This window comes from Vipera ursinii (genome assembly GCF_947247035.1).
Source record: "Vipera ursinii genome assembly, chromosome: 2".
Lineage (NCBI taxonomy): Eukaryota > Metazoa > Chordata > Lepidosauria > Squamata > Viperidae > Vipera > Vipera ursinii.
This window is the reverse complement of record NC_139513.1, coordinates 222959445-222978424: the sequence shown is the minus strand read 5'-3', so window position 1 is coordinate 222978424 and position 18980 is coordinate 222959445. Positions and strand designations below refer to the sequence as shown.

The following is an 18980-nucleotide window of genomic DNA, read 5'->3' as shown; positions in this document are numbered from 1 at the left end:
TTAGTGTTTTAAAATTTAGTATTAAAACTAACATGCTGAGAATACTATGTACCCATAAATAGACAGTCATCAAAACCATTTTATGGTGCTTTTGTTTGTTTTTGCTTTTTAACTGTGTGATCTGTGTTTGTGTTTGAAATAAAGTTAAATGAATGAAAGCTGTTTTGCATTCTGATCTTGCAGAATGTCAGCCTGTTTACTGCCTTTAATTGGATTTACATAGCGTAACTGCGGCTAACTCAAGTATGTATATATTTTTCTAAGGCTGAAGTCATATAAATTAAATTAAACCATTCCGCTTGATTTAGTATGGATGATTAATTTTCTTTGGGTATTTATACAAACAACAACAAAACAAATCCAGTAAAAAGTTTGAGAGATGATGACATTAGAGAAAACTTATCTTAATGAAGCTCATTACTACTCCTTCATGACAGGATATATACAAAATGAAATGAGTGTATTTCTGTTCAAGCTATGGATTTTTTGTATGTTCCTTCACCACAGTTTCTCCTATGTCTCCATGTCTGCTCCGGCCACTTTCTGGATCAGAACAGAACATGCAAAATGAGAGAAATTGGTTCTGTTGAGAGATACCATTCTTGTAGCATGGGCATTTAATCTTGTCTACATGTATTTTTATTTCCCTATACAGACACAATTGTTCCGTTCCACATTAAATACATTATGAGATAATGGTTGTAAAAACATCAGTCTGGTGCACTTGCCCCAGATTTATCAGAAGCTTTACTCATAAGATCTGAAATCCTTTTATCTGTTATATCTGTTATCTTCAGTTTATCAATAAAAGGGGTTTTAAATTCAGGTACCATCAGAAACTGAGTAATCTGCTCTTGACAGCAAAACATATTTGCAAGATCCAACCTATAGTCTTGTGTTTGTCTTTCTGATACTGAATAGAAAGCCTTTGTCCAGCAAGCTTGAATTGATTGGGAGCTGCTGCCCACCAGTTTTCTCAGTAAGTAAAGGCCTTTCACATTGTTCTGTGAACTGTTTCATTTTTAATTGAATTGTTGCATTCAATGTGCAGATCATATGTTCTATGTGTCACCTCTCTGAAATATATGAACAAAATCAATCCTTGTTTGTATGAACAAGCTAATTATCACATAGCTTTTTCTTTTTTCAAAATGAAAACAGCCTTCTGGGCAGAATCAAATTAGCATTCTCTAAACAAGAGTGTGCAGTATAATGCTTTTTCAAAAGCACAGAAGCCATCTTTATGAGGAGTCTGCACAAGATCTAACGAGCACTTCAGAAAGCACCGGGCAGAGATGATGGGCAGAGATCTTTCTGTGGAAGCTGTGTCTCTCATTTCTCCTAAGATTCAAGGCAAAATTACCATGGACCATTCTCAAGCAACTGGAAATGAAGAGGAGCAAAAGCCTGAAGTAGCTCTACCACCTCTACTCGAGCTTGCTAGCCGGCCGCTTAATCTCCTTTGTGTTGGGCAGGGCTGCCGCTCCAGGCAGCGGCATTGGCCTAACGGACCTGTGCGAGCTGCTGGCGGCGGCGGTGTGCGTGCCCACAGAGAGAGCTCTGAGTGCCACCTCTGGCACACATGCCATAGGTTCACTACCACTGCCTTATACCATTCCCACTCCTGACCACAGCACCAACCACGACATTGATAAAGCCTGCTAGATCATAACCCTAATAAAAGGTTGTTGGTGAAAAGGAGGAAAACAATACTTTTAAACAGAAACATCTAAAGAGATTTCCTCAAAAGGTTGAGGATGAGAACATGGCATGATGATCCTTGTGCTCTAGTTACATCAAAACACTGTTCATGCTGCTCAAAAGTAACACTGTATTTTTGCATTTCATTTCAAAAACCTTATGGAAATAGATTGTACAGACTAGGCATTGCTCTATTTGTTTTTTTTTTTAGGTGGGACCTGAAGAAAGCAAGATGCCTAGGGGAGAGCATTACCTAGACGGCAACTTTGGTAGAGGGAAGGGGTATACTTCTCTTTCTGCAGAAGAGTAAGCATTTGGGAAGATTTTTTTTTTAAATCAGTTTGAAATATGTGCTTTTCATTTGGGGAAAGGGCAACAGAAGTGAGTGCTTTTCTTCTTTTTGACTCTCTGGGACTACATATGGTTCACTTGTGGAATTGCAGAGGCATTTAACAATGGCTACCCACCTTGTTGTGGGATTGAAAATATATAGCAAAGTTTATGCTAGATTGTACTATGAACTAACTAGGGGTAAGCCACTTACCCAGCATTTCAGCACCAGGAAATACAACTAACTGTTAACCACATTTGTGTAGGATTACAGGCTATTTTATAGTGGTTAGTTGGTTGTAGAGAGTAAGAAAGAAGAACCTTGCTAGAGATATGTAGCTCTGTTACCAAAGCTAACAGAGGGAAAAACATGTCTTAAGCCCACAACAGGCTGACAGCATTTGTAAGCCACTTTCCTAATTCACAAGAATGTAAGAAAGGAGAGGGGCTACAGCACAATCAGATTTGCAAGATTCTCAATTAAGGTAGTTTCAGCCTTCTTGTAAGGTTGATTTCTTGATCTGGCCTACCAAGGCACTGGTACACATTTCCTGATTTTTTTTATAGTTGATAAATAATTCTATTTAATAAAATAAATAGGTATGCATATAATTTATATACCATCTCATTGGCAATTAACAGCATGTACAACAAAAATACAATAACAGAATATACAATATTATAATAGATAATATAATACAGTACAATAAACTAATACAATAGTCTGATCAAGACCAGAACTCCCAGACACAGGCTGAGTTTCCCTCCACACCTTGTCACACATCTTTTCACACCTTCCTGTAGAGCAGACATGTTAAACTCATGACGTCACGTGACGTCGCACAACATATTGGAGCTTTTTCTCCATTGACGGCAATGGGGTGGGCGCGGTTTCCTGATGACGCGTCCCGGCCCACAGGTTGGCAGTTTGACACCCCTGCTGTAGAGTTATAGACAGATTAATAGAGATATCACAGCTAGAGGAATTTCAGTTGGGGGTTGCTTCAGCTTCCAGTCTCTATCTTTGAAGGACAGAACATGGAATTAATCACAAATTAACTATGCATTTATTAATAACAACTGTTATGTTATGTCCAATTAAATGATAAAACTATCTTTTGTAAGGTATGAAGTCACTTTTTCCCTGCATGTACCTTTGAAACATAGAGTAGTTATTCAGATCCTTAGCAGGAATTAGATCTATTTGTCTTTTTCACAGGGCTGCAGGTATTGCAATTCTAATAGTTCTTCTTGCAGTTTTACTGATTCTTGGCTGTTGGTGTTGTAAAAGGCACAGTGGTTACACAAGGCTTTTGGTAAGGATAAACTGCCTTCTTATTGCATTATTCATTAGACCCACCTGTTTGAACACTTTTTACTTTCTACAAAATACGCTAGACTCAAGTCTGCTTAGAATCCATACCGTCTGATGTTTCTATTTTTCCTTGATACATAAAAATATTCTGTAAGCGGATCATTGCCAAAGGAATTACACTCTGGAGCTGTTTAAGAATCTTTTTGTAATTACATTCATACAATGTGCTTAACTGGGTCAGTCACAATCTTGTTTGCTACATTTGGACAAGATGGGTAGCTCAGTTAGCATGAAACTTGATTGATTTTTGTGGAGAGCATGTTTAAAGTTACACACGCACATGGTAAATGGTCCATTTGTGTTATATTTGTGTGTGTGTGTGTGTGTGTGTGTGTGTGTGTGTGTGTGTATCTGGAGCATGCTCCTCTAGTCAACCTGATGGAATTGATAGGAACTGTGGGAATAAGGCAGTCTCTTAAATGTGCTGGCCCCAACCCACGTAGGAATTTGTGAATGATAACCAGTACTTTGAACTGCACCTGGAAGCAAATTGGAAGTCAGTGTCTGGAATGGTATAACAAATTAGATTCAGTCACAAATCAAATTTGATTTAATTAAGAATATGTTGAAATGACAATTACTTCAATATATTCAATACTTTCTTGCTGCTGTAATATGAAAAATTATAATTTGCTGGTAAATTTGAATGGCTCTCTGAGAGCTTCACCCAAATTTTAAAGAGAATTGAAGCACAGGCCTTCAGGTTGGAAACATTTGATCCACAGCCATGATGCTGAGCCTGAGCATAAATGTAGCTATGATTTGAGTTACTCAATAGCCATGGAAAAGTTAACCATTTTGCATTAACATAATCAGGAATGTATTATCCCTTCTTGCTGAAAAGCGTTTCTAAAAAATTAGTAAATTTAAAGCCCATCTTTCTTCTTACACATGAAATTCCCAAGAATTCATCAGCCACAATTTAAAGTCATTTTAGGAGTTATAGTCTGACAACATTTGGCTAGAGAAAGGAGAATCTGCTTTTGTATGTGGCACAAGGACTCTTTATGTTAATGTAGAATAAACAGTAGAAGAGAAATTGAATGGATGTTCCAACTGGGATTGTAGACAATCTTATATTTGCCTCACATGCAAAACCAGACTAGCCTAAACCAGTGGTGGCGAACCTATGGCACACGTGCCAGAGGGGGGCACTCAGAGCCATCTCTGTGGGCATGCGCCCCTTGCTCTTTGGCTAAGTTTTTGCAGGAAAAAGCCATTTCTCAAGCCCCTTCCTGGCAAAAATGGAGCCAAAGTGCGCCTCACTCTTATTGAGAGTAATCCTGTGGAAAAAAAAGGATGCCAAAGGACAGCACAGTTAGTTCTGAAAATGAAATCCTTAAAAGTGTGGAATTCTCTGCCAAATAATTTTAAGTCAAATTAAGCACTTGGGATTGCTTTCTTTACTTTATTTGGATCATCTTATGCTTGTGACCAGCTGTTTTCAGTTTTTTAATTATAGGAAATCTGACACCTGAGATAGATAACAGATGACCTGAGAGCTGCATGCGTTGCTCTCAAACTTACAAAATACGAGACAAGGTTAGACAAATTATCAGCATGCATACAACAGCAAAAAATCACATTAATTGTTCAAAAGCATGCCAAATGCAAACTTTTACCTTTCAGTAAAAAGTTCTTTATAACACTGAAAGCTTTGTTATTGTGTTTTTCTTTCAGGACAAAAGATGTTAATGTAGGAGTTGTTTTTTTTTCTAAACTAAAACTTCAGTACTCAGGTTAAGTTGCCGTGTTGGCACTTTGCAATAAATAAGTGGGTTTTGGGTTGCAGATTGGGCATTTGGTCTCTAAAAGGTTTGCCATCACTGGCCTAAACTGTTCTCCTTATGTTACAATATGTTTTCCTCCATGCATTTCAACAACCCTTTTGTCTCTCCTTTTCTATTTGTTTTCTTAATACCCTGCCTTTTGGTTTTGCTGAACTCTTTCTAATATTTGTCTTTGTGCAAAAGAGTAAGAATTTTGGATTGGCCCCTCTGTCCAACTCAGCAGGCAGAAGCTCCTTCCGTGACTCCAAATTGCCTTTGCGCGACTACCCCAGCAGCTATACTCATGTGGTAAGACGATTGCTTATCACTGCTTTTGATAAATGCTTCAGGAGGATACACGTTAGATAGTCAGTTTGAAAAGAGAGTTAGGAGAGATACATGTCCTAAAATGAGAAGTTTGGGCTGGATATAGATTGATAATAATAATAATAATAATAATAATAATAATAATAATAATAATAATAATAATAATAATAATAATAAAATTAAAATTCTGTCTGCATCCATTGCTCCTAGCAGGCAATACACATATATACCATGTTTCCCTGAAAATAAGACCTATCCCGAAAATAAGCCCTAGCCTGATTTTTACCTGTGTGCCTAATATAAGTCCTACTCCCAAAATAAGCCCTAATTAAGAGCCCACCCAGTCTGGCCCACCATCTGGTTGCTTGCTGCTGCAAAAGGGCAGAAGAGTGTGTGTCGCACCGGTGCCACTGCTATGAGTGAGGCCAGGCAAGTAGGAGGGATGGAGCTGATCCACACACACCACCTGCACACCTCAGGGCCCCCACAGCCAGGGCCCCCTCGCTACCTGCCTCACCTCACCTTGTGGTGGGACGGAGTGGGCGGACAGCCATGCGGGCTCCTGCCCTGCCTCACCTTGTAGCAGTGGCATCGGCTCCCCTCTGCGCCACTTTGAAGTTTCCTCCAGGCTGCCCTGAGCAGACCCATCATCGGGAGAGCCCCAGAGAAGAAGGGGCTCCACGGACACGTCTGGCTCCCCAATGAGGCACCCTGATTCCTGCAACCTGCATCTCCTATGCCCCTGGGCCAGGCCGGCACTCACTTTCCTGTGAAGTTCTCAAGGGTCTCCTCTATGCACCCTCTCCATGGCACCAGCAGCAGCAACGGTGGCATCCCCTTTCCTCCACCCCCTGCTTTGCAGACTGCCCCCCTCCCAAGCACCATCCATTCCTAGTACGGGCACTGAGGCGGGTCCTACCCAGCAGGCGAGCTAATGAGCCCCAGCCTTCTCACAACCGCCCCAGTGCATTGTCTGGCTGGGCAGCGGGCAAAGGTGGAGCTTGGGAGGCAGTGGCAGGGGTCAGTCCAACAGCAGCAACAGCAACACCAGACTCTCCCCGAGACAGCCCCACCAGCACCAGCTGCACACTATTTAACCCTAAGTGCCCAGACTGGAGCCTTGACAGGCTTAAAGGTGATGGGCACTGCCTCCCACTTGCAGCTCCAAGGGGGAAGCGGTGGTGATGGTGGCAGAGCCGCTCCGGTCATTGCCTGGCCTGCCCAGTTGCGGCCGCGATGACCTGTGTTCCCAAGTACCCCATTTGCAAGCATTCGAAGCTTCCAGTCTCCATCAGTTCTCCGTTTGAGCGAAAAGTGTTTGGGTGCCTCTGGGGCATTGGGAAATGTAGCGATTGTTTGGGGAAGCAGGACCCCCCATGGAGGGTTTTCTTTTCAGAATATTCACACACGGTCGTCTTCTATATTCACAGTGGTTTCAGGACAAGAGAAAGAGAAGGGCAGGATGGGAAAAAGAAACAGATTTATCTAAGTAGCCAAAACTAAAAAGTAGTTAGTAAGTCAGACATCCTTGTATTGTCAGTCAAAATGTATAGGGTTTGTTTAATCTACAAGAAATTGTGTTAAATCTTTGAATTCTAATTCAGCTATCTACTGTTCTAATTCAGCTATGTAGTTACTAAATTCATTTTTGAAATTCCTTTTCTTAAGCTGCCACCTTGAGGTCAGTGACAAGATAGTTTGGGCCCTTGAAATATTCTATTGATTTCTGGGCTTCTGTCTTTTTGTTGTCAATTGCATCCAATTAATTTATTATTTTCTCTAGTTTATCCAGTTTGTCCAATGGAAAGCTTAGTAGCTTAGGTCCTCTAAATGATAAGAGATAGATTTGGACAGGGTCTCTATGATTGTACCATAGTGGCATTCTGTTGCTTGGTAGTTGGTTTAAGTTTATTTTATGCAAGCAGAAGTCTACTATCCAAGGCCCATGAAAAGGAAAATCATTGTCCCAGAATGGACTGTTAGCTCTACTGACGATAAATATGGTTTTATGTGGGACTTGTGGCAACTAGTGACTTCTACTGTTGGTTTATTCTGTAGAACAGCAGTCCGGGACCTTTCTGGCTTGGCAGCCCGGTGGGGGGAGGGGATGGTTCTATATGAGTGGCAGGTGTGCTCGCTCATGCATGGAGCTCCATTTGTTCAAGTGGCAGGTGCACCTGCCCACCACTCACACAAATGGAACTCCATGCGTGAGCGTGAGCACCCGGCGCTTGTGCAAGTGGAGCTGCGTGTGCATGAACATGCTTGCCTGCCGCTTGCACGGCCCAGTTGCAAACAAGCCACAGCCTGGTAATGGGCCGTTGCCTGGGGGTTGGGGACTCCTTATGTAGAAGATTATTCCTGGGAATCATAGGGGTTTTATTTAAAGTTTGACTATTGAACAATGAAATATTTAAGTTAAATAACAGAGAAGTATAATTTTATATTAGAAACCAACCAACGGTAGATACATACACACACACACACACAAACACACACATATACTTCCAGCTACCATCCAGAACACTAACTATTTCGTACAATGAATGCTTACAACAATTGATGAATACGAATCATGAAATATATGTAATAATATATTACTTGCATAACTCCTTGACATATTGACTACTAAAAGGTAGCTCAGTTGTGCCTCTGGAAATTGATAATGGTGGAGGATTATTATTTGGAAACATTTTTATATTAGCATTGGGAATTTTGAAGCTTTATTTTTCTTTGCATATTATTAACTTGTCCCTTACTCAACTTTCATTGACATAGGTGCCAGATGCTCCACCAGCCTATGACAAAAGCTCCAGCAGCCTGTTGCCACCACCATATGCACCATAGGAGGAATTAATCAAGTGCTTGCTTACTTTAAGTAATTTCTAGAAGCATCTGGGAGGGAAAATGCAAGCTAATATGAATATTTTCGGAAATACTTGCTTAAGAAAATCTGTCCTCTTTTGCATGAAATGGCTAAGATGTTGAAGCTATAGCCTATGTATCTTCATTTTATGTATCTTCATTCAATATAAGATTAACAGTAACATATAATTTCATTTTTATACATGTAATAAAGTTTACAAAAACCATAGCAATGCTTGAAATCCATAGCAATGCTTAAAAAAAGGGAATCCTAAAGGTGCTTTTTCAAGAGGCACCAGACTTTATTGTTTTTCTTTGAAGACAGAAAAAGCACCTTTGGGACAGTCATGACCTGGTTGACTGAGAATCTCCATAAAGAACAAGGGAAGTTAGCTAACCTTGGCTGATCTAGAAAGTTCCTCAGGATTGTGGAGACCACTTGGAAAATCCAGAGTTATGAGCTAAACTGGGAAAATGAATAATAATTTCCTTGGGAGAACACAATGAAAAATCACTTCTACCTTATGCCAAGAAAACTGCAAGAATTACCAGGAGTTAAATTCAATCTGAGGCAATTTTTATATATTAGACATTATATTAAAGTGTGCAGTAGAACTTTCTGTGTATTTAAAACTTGTCATCTGATAGTGCCTATATATACTCAATAGCTTTTAATTTTGCTAGTTGTCTAACGAAAAAAATAAGATCTGAAATTATAGTCTATCTTCATTCCCATTCAGTCTGGTATAAAATGGGCACACAATCACTTTCAGGGTATGGAAGTAGTTCTTTAGGGTGCAAAAACTTTTAATGATCCTTACATTTTGTTCTCAGAATGTCTTCTTACTTACCTTTTTCCTTTGGGGAAATATTGCGAGAAAAAATAGCTAGGAGAAAACCTTTGGTTGAGGGTATTATGTAATTTACTATCAATAGTAACCCTATTCAGAATAATTCGCAACAAAATATTGTTATGTTCCTAAAAATGAAATGGAAAACAAATCAAATATTAATATGAAAGAATTAGTACAATTAATCAGGTATTAAGTCTCCTGAAACAATCATTTGCATTTTATTTGTTGAAAGGATTTTGGAGAAGCTGCTAAAAATATGCTCTTTATCTTCTAGATCAGGGGTCTTCAAACTTGGCATGCTGGCTGAGGAATTCTGGGAGTTGAAGTCCACAAGTCCTAAAAGGGCCAAGTTTGAAGACCTCTGTTCTAGACTGTTCAGGTTTTTCTGCAGTAAGGTTTGATAAAAAGGTCTGCTATTATCGTTTTGTCTTTAAGCAATTAGATTCCCACTAACTCACACCCTTATGTGAGAAAGGTAGATGAGGGGACCCTTTACGGGTCTGATGACAACATTCAGTCTTCCTTTGTCTCCATATTTCTCAGCACTTTCAGATCAATGAACTTTCTGTGCAGATGGTGTTTTCTTGTTCTGTATTCCATGTTATTTTGCACTGGTGTCATATTGCTGTTGCATGACACATATGCCAGTTAGGGGCTTTTTAAAAAGCGGTATATAAATTTTAAAAATATCTTTATTAAATACGTATGATTTAATTTTGCATCTAAATCTGGCAATTTTAATTCATATTTATTTATTTATTTTATTTTATTTATTTGGATTTATATACCACCCCTCTCCCAAGGGACTCGGGGCGGTGTACAGGGCAATTAAAACACTATGAACAACACATAATATACAAAAATTAAAATGAAATTAAACCAAATAGCCCTAAACAATAAAACACATCCTAAAATTTAAAATTTTTAAAATTTAAGATCTAAAATCCCAGTCCCTCAGTCCAGGCTGGCAAGTTCAAATAGCCAAGTCTTCAGGTCGCGGCTAAAAGAGCGAAGGTCGGGAGCCATCCAGAGCTCAACATTTAGACAGTTAAGTTGTCATCTGTTATATATTTAGGGGTAACTGAATTGTTTGATGAAGACCTGTTTGATGAAAGATCTAACTGGTTATATTATAGGAGATTCATAACCTTTTCATTATTTTAAAATTACCATAGAGGATTTGAAATGGGAGCATAATACTCCACTGTATTAACTCTCTCCCTGTTGTGCTCTCTTAAGTAATCTAAATTGGGTCACTTTCAGCAAATGAGCAACAGGTTACAATGTCCTCTACTGCTAGCAAAAATTTTAGGCAACAAATCTGAAAAATTGCATTAGGAAATAAAGGATTAGTTATCATTTACTGGGCACCAGTTTGTTTTTGAGAAAAAGACACCATAGATTTGTCTCACCTGACTCCTAGTTATTTGTAAAGAAACTGCAAAGAAACAGTCACAAAGAATGTTATTATCAATTCAGAATAAGTAACCACATCTGCCATACATGCCAAAGAAAAATAGTCTTAAATCTTTTTAGCGATATGATCATAGGATTACAATATATCATTCCCTCTTTTGGGAGGGGGCATTACTATTTAATTTTTAGAAAGACAGCCTGGGGCATAAGAGGCTATCTCTTTCATATACCAGGATTATTATTATTATTATTATTTTTAATCCCATTTATATCCCACCCTTCTCTGAAGACTCAGGGCGGCTTACAATTTAAAGCACAAATCAATGTGCTTAGCAATGGCCTTCATTCTATGTATATGCCTGCTTATTAGGGCTTTCACACACACCCCAGCGGCATTATTACAAAGTCAGCTTATTGCCCCCAACAATCTGGGTCCTCATTTTACCTACCTCGGAAGGATGGAAGGCTGAGTCAACCTTGAGCCTGGTGGGATGCGAACCTGCACTAATTGCAGGCAGCTGGTGTTACTTAAGGAGGCATTAGAAGTACCCCAGGAAACAAGTGGGGCAACTGGAACTCCCAAGATGCTATTCCAAATCAGGAGGTAAACCAGGGTGAAGCTTCAGAAGGCTTCTGGAAAGAAGGTTCAAGATCTATATACCCTTCTACCTTATGGAATCAGCCAGATCTACTATATATATAAAATCACATATGAATCTGAGATATTATATTCTAAGGTTCACTTCATGTCCTCTCTGGTAGGAAAATCTAAGTTCCTTGTTTGTAAAAAGTACACTTTTAAGATTTTAATATATTGTTATGGCATTATGAGATTACATAATCTTAAAGGCAAAATTAAATAATCTTAATGAGTGTTTCACAAGCATGTACTATGATAGATCTGTGTTAACCACGGTGCCCCCATTTCTGATCGAAGAGGAAACCCTAATTTTGAAATCTGAAAGTATATTTCAGATTAAGAGTGCTTTATGGCCACCATCCACAAGTGTTTAGCCATGAGTAGATCCAGTGATTCCATCCAAGAGGTACAGCCACTAACCACCAGTATGAAGCTTGTTTTCAGAATATGCAATCCACAAACCATGGGTTCCTCTCTGATTTGTTCCAGATATAAATACTTAGTATGTTGAATTTGTAATGATATAATAGAAAACAGAGCAGAATGTGGCTTGAAGTGGCAAAAGCTATTCATTGTGTTTGAAGAAAAGTGGTTGGTAGCTACTGCATATTAATACTATGAGAACTGTAACGAAACATACATCCACAAAAGGGGGAAGCGGGGCAGGGAAAAAAAACTGTGATGCAAACTGTGCCCCTTAACTACTTGTTTGTGAAATCCTAATGAAAGTATGAATAGTGTGGAACTCACTATGGTGAGGAACAGATGACTTATATTTTCAATTTTGGCAATTCAAAGAAAGTCAACTCTCTTCATTGTCTACCGGTAATGATTGCATTATTGTACATCATAGTGTATTAGCTATTTAGGTTCCTTTGCCATTTTAATCAAGACAAACAGAAATGTTTACCTTTTAATAACCCATTTGAAATTGTGAACAAATGTTCATGTCCTATCTATGGCTACTATATTGTAACACTTTAGGAAGTCTATAAAAGATACACAGAAGAGCTGTAAAAGTTGAAGAATAAGAATCATAATTGTGGGCCATTTACTAAAGGGTAAATGCCATGTGATACTGGACCATGTCAAAATATGTGTGCTTACGAGGCAATATTTTGAAACCTCCACTGATTTCTTAATACAAGTACATAGATATCTTACTGGCAAATATCCTTTTTCCACGGAGTATTATGAAGCAGAAATACAGCAACTTTGTTTATTACATACAGATCCTTCTGCATTATTGCTAAACAGTACACTTATCCAAAATTACTAAAATACTTAAAAAACTATACATTATGTAAACAAAACATAAATAAGACAGAGTAATTCTTTTTACACATGGTTTAGTCCATACTGTTAAGGAATTGGGATTATGTACAATTTTACACCATAGATTGCATTTTTGCAACACATCAATATAGAACATGGGAACATTTGAAAACAAAATAGAAAATTTCTAAATTATAAGAACAGATCCCAGTAAATGTGCTAACCAAGAACCAAACATCGCTTTCTATATCTTTGAACAGTTTCCCCCCCACACTTTAATAAAAGCCTTCAAAAGCTTTGCTCTGAAAGATATTTCAAGAAGTGCTTTTTTGAAAAAAGAAAAACTGAAATGATCCTCAATCTAACATGAAATAAAAAAAATCAATGATGGCTTTGTGCACACAAATCCTTGAGATGTGACGGGTGTTTTAACATGTTAACAGGTAACATTTTGTTGTTAACAGCAAATTGTGTAGCTGCTATCTATGTCATTCTGGATCCCTTTCACTCATAAATTCTCAATGATATGCAAAAATATTTTTTGCTTCATTGTTCTGTCTGCTCAAAACATGCCATTACATGCCTTGGGTTCATGGACATAAATCAGATGTTTCAAACAGTGTACTTTAAAAAACAATTATAAATTAATTTTATACACATACACGCACACATACAAATGCCCCAAAATTTCAACGGCTCATTTACTTGAAATTCAAGATGCAGCTGTGTCTGGGACACCTATGCTGGAGTTCAGAAAACTGGGGAAGACAACAGCAGAATTCCTAGTTGTAGAAATAAGGTCAGAAGAGAAGGATGAAGACAGAGATGAAGTTTCTGATGTTGGAGTCTTTATAGCATTCAAAATGGCTCCTTCAGGGCTGACCATCAGTTTTTTAATAGATGTATCTAGGTGCAATACAGTCTTACTGTTTTGTAGCTGTGAGGTACTAATGTGGGTTGCAGGAACTAAAGTTGTTTTAGTTTGAGTAGCAGATGAGGTGACCCCTACCAAAGATGTAGACAGCGTTGTTGCAAAAGATGGAGTGCCTGACTTTGAAGTCTTGGCAATTATTTGTGGCGTAGCATGAACAATAGGCACAGGATTTGTAATCCCAAGAGAGTTCACAATTTTGGTAGAGCTTTTTAAAGGCAGTTTTGATGGCTGCCAGTTTAAGGAATTGCCCATCACTTGTGTAGTCTTCTGGGGAGTGGGAGCAGCAAAGGATACGCCTTGAAATCCATAGCCATTACTAACAGTTAAGAGAGGACCAAGTTTTGGATTTGCAGAAATGAGAAGAACGTGACTACCAGCTCCAAGGCCCTGAGATGGAACAATAAAACGGGTACCACTGATCATTATTTGGGTTCCAGGTGCCAAAGGTGTACAGGTGTTAATTATGATTTTCTGCTGAATATTGGATTCATTTAATTGGCTGCCTACATTATTAACTACTGATGGTGAGGCTGGAACAGTCTGAACTGTAGAGGTACCAGGAGCACAGGAGAAAGCTGTCTTTACATTAAGTGGCACTGATGGGCAAGGCAGAGGAACTAAATTAGAAAAATTAATCACTTTACTTGCATTGGGGGATGCTTTTTGAAGTTTCTGACTACTTCCATTTGTTGGCACTCCGGCTGAAATTCCTGCAGGCTGAAACTGAGCTAGTGTGGACTGTTGACTTTTTGAATGGGGCACACATTGTGAAGCAGGTGGAATTGCTGGCAATGGAGGGACTGTTTGCAACATTTTAGGGACACCATTCACTGGTCCAGGCAAGGAAACTGTTACTGGCAGCTGAAAAGGAGATGATAAACTTGAATGAGAAATTGCTGGTTGAGCAGTAGAAATCAGTAGAGATGAAGCTAGGTGTCCTGTTTTCACAGTCGATATAGCCACAGTACTTCCAACATTAGAGGAGGACAGACGTGTAGTCAAAACTGGTATTATTTTTGCTGGGGGTTCCATTCCATCTGCCAAAATACTAGACCGTGTTCCAGTAGTAGCTCCACTCAGTGCCACAGAAGTAGTATCTAAACATGGGCTGCTGGTTATTGTAGTGGTATTTACTGCTTTTGCTGCAATGCTTTGACATGCCAAACTCGAACATACAGGAACTAAACTACTACTGGTTGACAATGGGAAAATTATATTATGATTATTTTTGTCTTCCAAATCCTTTGATGCTGTAGACTGCATAATGTTAACTGTTGAAACATTCTGAGCATTACCTGTACTATTTATAAAGGCCTGACCAATGTTAAGACCTATTTTAACATCTTTTACTTGAGAAACAGTTGGCGATGTGTTTACTTTTAATGATGATCCCACAGTAGATGGAAGAAGGACAAGCTGAGGTTGCTCTGTGCTTTTCACATATGTCTTACCAATGGAAGGAGGGAAAGTCTGTTTAAGTGGTTCTGTTGTTACACTTGCATTTGACTGAATACCGGCAAGTGGAGTATTAATGAAAACCAGTTTCTGTGCACTAACACCAGTGGATGTTGGAGTAGGAATTAAGTTGACTCCTGTAGCTCCACACACAGGAAGAAGCGAAGGATTTGTGACTAACATAAGTTTTTGAACTTGAGTACTACCCAGACTTCTGCTGGTAATGGAAGTGACTTCAGGCTGTGCAACAGAATATTTTGCATTATTTACATTAACTTGTTGATTAATAAAAGAAGCCTGGGTAGTGCATGTGGAACTCTGCCCAACATTTTCTGTAGATAAGCTCACTGCATTACCAGAACTGTTTGGTGGAGTTGTCATGACAATGTTTGACGATATGGAAGATAAGAATGGAGAGGAGGATCCATGTAGAGTTTTTGATACTCCTTGATTCACCACACCACTATTATGAGAGTGCCCAAATGTAACTGTTGTGTTTTTCCCCTTTTTTGGATTTGCACAAGAAGAAATAATTGGAATAGAAGAAGTTGCTGGAGACATTTGAGCAAGCGTTGGCAAGCTAGGTATCGCTTTTGTCACAGCTGAAACAGTAGACGTTGACAACTGTGTGGATTTGGGCAATAAAAATGCTTGAAGCTGAGGTGCATATGTAAAAACAGATGGAGAGAAGTTACTAGCAGAAATTGGCTCTGAATTTGTTTGCACTTTCACGATTCCTGTGTTCCCACCACGTGTCCTAACAAGGATAGACTGTGAATCTCTTATGCAGATTGTTTTTAGCTCTTGTTTTGTTTCACTAATGTCAGCAGTATTTTGTGGGAAGGAACTGATGTAAGAAGTCACACTCTGTGATACTGTTGTCAAAGTCTGAATGGTTGAAGAAACAATAGGTGAAGCAACAGGGCAGGAGGCAGCCGAAACAACAGTCTTGGTAATTTTTACAGTCTCGCTTTGGTTCATTTTCACTACTGATGGTAATGTGTTACTAGTGGAGGTGACAGAGGGCAGCAGCGAAAGTCTATTCACTGAATCAGCCCCTTGTGGCAACTGGGTAATATTTTTTTTAACATTTGTAATAGGCAGAAGTGTAGTAGCAACATTTATTGAAGATGTTGGAATAGGAGGGACTAAAGTAGTGCTGGTATCTGTTGACAGTGGAAGAGAAATGCAGTGTTGTTCAATCGTATTTTGCTGTAGGGGTTGGTTTTCTTTTGCTCCACTTTTATTTTCTCTGTGCTGGATAAGAAAACTTTTAGGCAAAATAAGGACTTGCTGCATGATTTTCTCTCCTGTGTTTTTTTCTCTTGACTTACCATCAACTAAAGGCTGCATCTGAATCTTCACTGAATTATTGTGCAGGTCTACTGGCATGCAATGGCCAGCTGGCATTTTGTATAACACTTGCAAAGAATTCTTTGAACTGGTCTGGCAGGGCAATTCTGGTTTAATTGGAGAAGAACTCACTGTTGATATAACCAGTTTTTCAGAGGTAAAAGTGCTTCTACCTACTGTAGATGGCAACTGACTTGTTAAGGCCACTTTGTTCCCAATATTCTTAGCAAGCAAGGCCTGGATAGGTTTGGTCCCTTTTATTAAATGTTGTGCATATGCTGTAGAGTCTGTCATGTCCAATGATTCTGAAGCTGAAGATTCTATCTGCTTATTCAAGCAACTCTCAGTTGACAGATCATTTTCAATACTATGGATGGTAGCATCATTTGTGCTTAATTTTAGCTTTTTCCTTGGTAAAAATTCATTTGTGCTGTCGTCTAGGTAGTAGTTTTGCTTGGATTGGCGTTTAACAGATTTAGGCACTATCTTCTGCATTTCTCTACAAGTCAAATCTTTTTTAAATGGTCTGGATTTTCCTGAACCAAGGTCCATTTCTGGTGATTTCATGTCTTCTAGGAGAAAAAGAAGAACCAAAAAGGGAAGCATTTTTAGAAAAGCAAACAATCCTTCTTAACTGATCAGATTACACTAACACTGTTGTTCCAATCCACAAAAGAAGTTTTGGCAGTACAATTTATAATGTGCTCAAAAATTTAATTATTTTAGTTTTGTAAATCTTCATTTATTTTATACTCAATTTAATATTTAAGCATTTTCTGAAGTTATTTAATTCAACAGAGATAATATCCCACTGTGTATCCCAGGGAAAGAAAAGAAAAGAAAAGAAAAGAAAGAAAGAAAGAAAGAAAGAAAGAAAGAAAGAAAGAAAGAAAAAAGAAGGAAGAAAGAAGAAAGAAGAAAGAAGAAAGAAAGAAAGAAAGAAAGAAAGAAAGAAAGAAAGAAAGAAAGAAAGAAAGAAAAAGAAAGAAAGAAAGAAAGAAAGAAAGAAATTCTTTTATCATTGGAACCTTGGAAAACAACGTAAGTTGATTTGTCAAAATTACCTGCAGGCTATGCTGTAATTAATTTTGCTTCAATTTGCACAATACTCTCAAACAAAAGAAATGGTTATTAAAAAGGATAACTATTTCATCTTGTTAAGATAGCTGAAATCTATCATACTCCACCAATCAATCAAATGGTAACAAATGCACTTACCAGTATCCATATAGTCTCTTTTCAAAACTTCTGTGTGCTCCAAAGTTTCACTGGTAAATGTATTGGAAACTTCTTTGACAGTATTTATTTCACTATCCTCATTAGTCCACTGTTCTCTAGTAAATTTATCATGATCCGGCTGCCGTCTGAAGTCATCGTAGTCTTTTTTTAAGCGAGACCTTTAATAGAATATTGTAGATAGTAAGATTTTTGTTCTTTTCATATTAATATTTAAAAATAAGTAAAAGATTGGTGAATTCTTACATTTTACATTTACCAAAAAGATTCAGTTAATTACCTGTTTCTATGAAATGCCTTCATTAATTTTGGTTCCCATGGTAACAACTCATTTAGCAGTCGTATCAAAGTACAGTGGAGTTCCTTTACAGCTTGCTTTCGATGATACCATCTTCCCTGTAAATATGAAAATGCTTATTACAGAGTAAATTTTAATTAATAAGGATAAAATGTGTAACTTCAGGAAGAACAACACTATGGATCTATTTTGCAGTAGTCAGATTCTCATTAATTACTGCAGGAGATGTCTAGTGTTCCACCGAAAATTCAAGTAGAAAAAAATATATAGAACTAAATTACTACAACATGATTAATCTTTTCTTTTTCTCTCTCTTTTAACTGTAAGATGTCACTTTATTTACCATTGTATGTGCCAATTAATAATTACATAGAACACAAATCAGAATTAAAACTATATAGCATAATCAATGCCTATTTCAATAAAAATGCCCAAGTATCATAAATCATAAATCCAGCTGCTGCTACGGAATGCCAGATTGGTCTATAAAAAGACCTTCTCATCCATGATTTGATGACAGAGACAACCTGAAATGTATTACTGAGACCTGCCTGGGTCTGGAATGGGGTTTGCCCTTTCTGAAATTTGCCTGGCTGAGTTTGAAGCGTGGCATCAGCTGAGATTCAGGGGCAGGGGTATGGCGATTGTTATAAGAGAATCTTGAATATTGTTTGAATATTAGTAGCTCAGGTTGGTAGTTGGGCTGTTTGATCTCCGAGCTTGCCGATTTGGCTGCAAACGTTTCAGCTCCATTCGGGAGGGACACCTTCAGTGTGCTTTGAATCTCTTAACAGTTTTCAGGGGGCATGCCCCAGAGATCTCCAGTTGTGAGATCTTGTTCATCCAGCTGGACTCTAGGGATCAGTTGTGATTGCTGCTTTTGTACCAACCTCCCTGCTACACAGCAATATTGACTCCTTTTCTGGGTTGGTGGTGGAGTTCCCCAGACCTATGCCTCTGGGTGACATAAATCTGCCTTTCTGAGGAATGGGGTCTGAGATGACTTGGTAGTTCCTGATTTCCATAGTAGCTATGGGCCTATTCCAATACCCAGAGATCCACCTGGGAGAATGGTCACATTCTGGATTTGGTGTTCCTATCAGAGCAGTGACAATGTGATCTAAAATTGGGAGAGCTTTAGTGTCCCCTTTG

The 18980-nt window shown here is 38.5% G+C and overlaps 2 protein-coding genes and 1 long non-coding RNA gene across 5 annotated transcripts in view; 1 reads left to right on the top strand and 2 right to left on the bottom strand.

The window, feature by feature from the left end:
- Positions 1-845: 845 nt before the first annotated feature.
- LOC310633948 lies at positions 846-3295 on the bottom strand. The gene is made up of 3 exons (XR_014491123.1): positions 3186-3295; positions 2814-2971; positions 846-1074 (listed from the first exon to the last, which is right to left on the bottom strand). It is a non-coding gene; the product is annotated as an uncharacterized lncRNA (long non-coding RNA).
- MLANA (melan-A) lies at positions 1934-8349 on the top strand (the record flags this gene model as incomplete). Its single annotated transcript, XM_083351951.1, has 4 exons — positions 1934-2007; positions 3251-3347; positions 5380-5484; positions 8281-8349. 4 exons carry the CDS (start codon positions 1934-1936, stop codon positions 8347-8349), a joined length of 345 nt encoding a protein of 114 aa, XP_083208077.1.
- A 3942-nt stretch (positions 8350-12291) lies between these two features.
- BRD10 (bromodomain containing 10) overlaps positions 12292-18980 on the bottom strand; it is a 60720-nt gene continuing 54031 nt past the window's right edge. For 2 of the 3 annotated variants that reach the window (XM_083354027.1, XM_083354029.1), the window contains 3 exons: positions 17811-17926; positions 17513-17691; positions 12292-16866 (listed from right to left, as the gene is read on the bottom strand). In XM_083354027.1, coding sequence (XP_083210153.1) covers positions 13265-16866; positions 17513-17691; positions 17811-17926 — 3897 coding nt within the window. In that variant the 3' untranslated portion in view covers positions 12292-13264. The remainder of the gene's footprint in view (positions 16867-17512; positions 17692-17810; positions 17927-18980) is intronic. The other variant, XM_083354028.1, reaches the window with a different exon arrangement.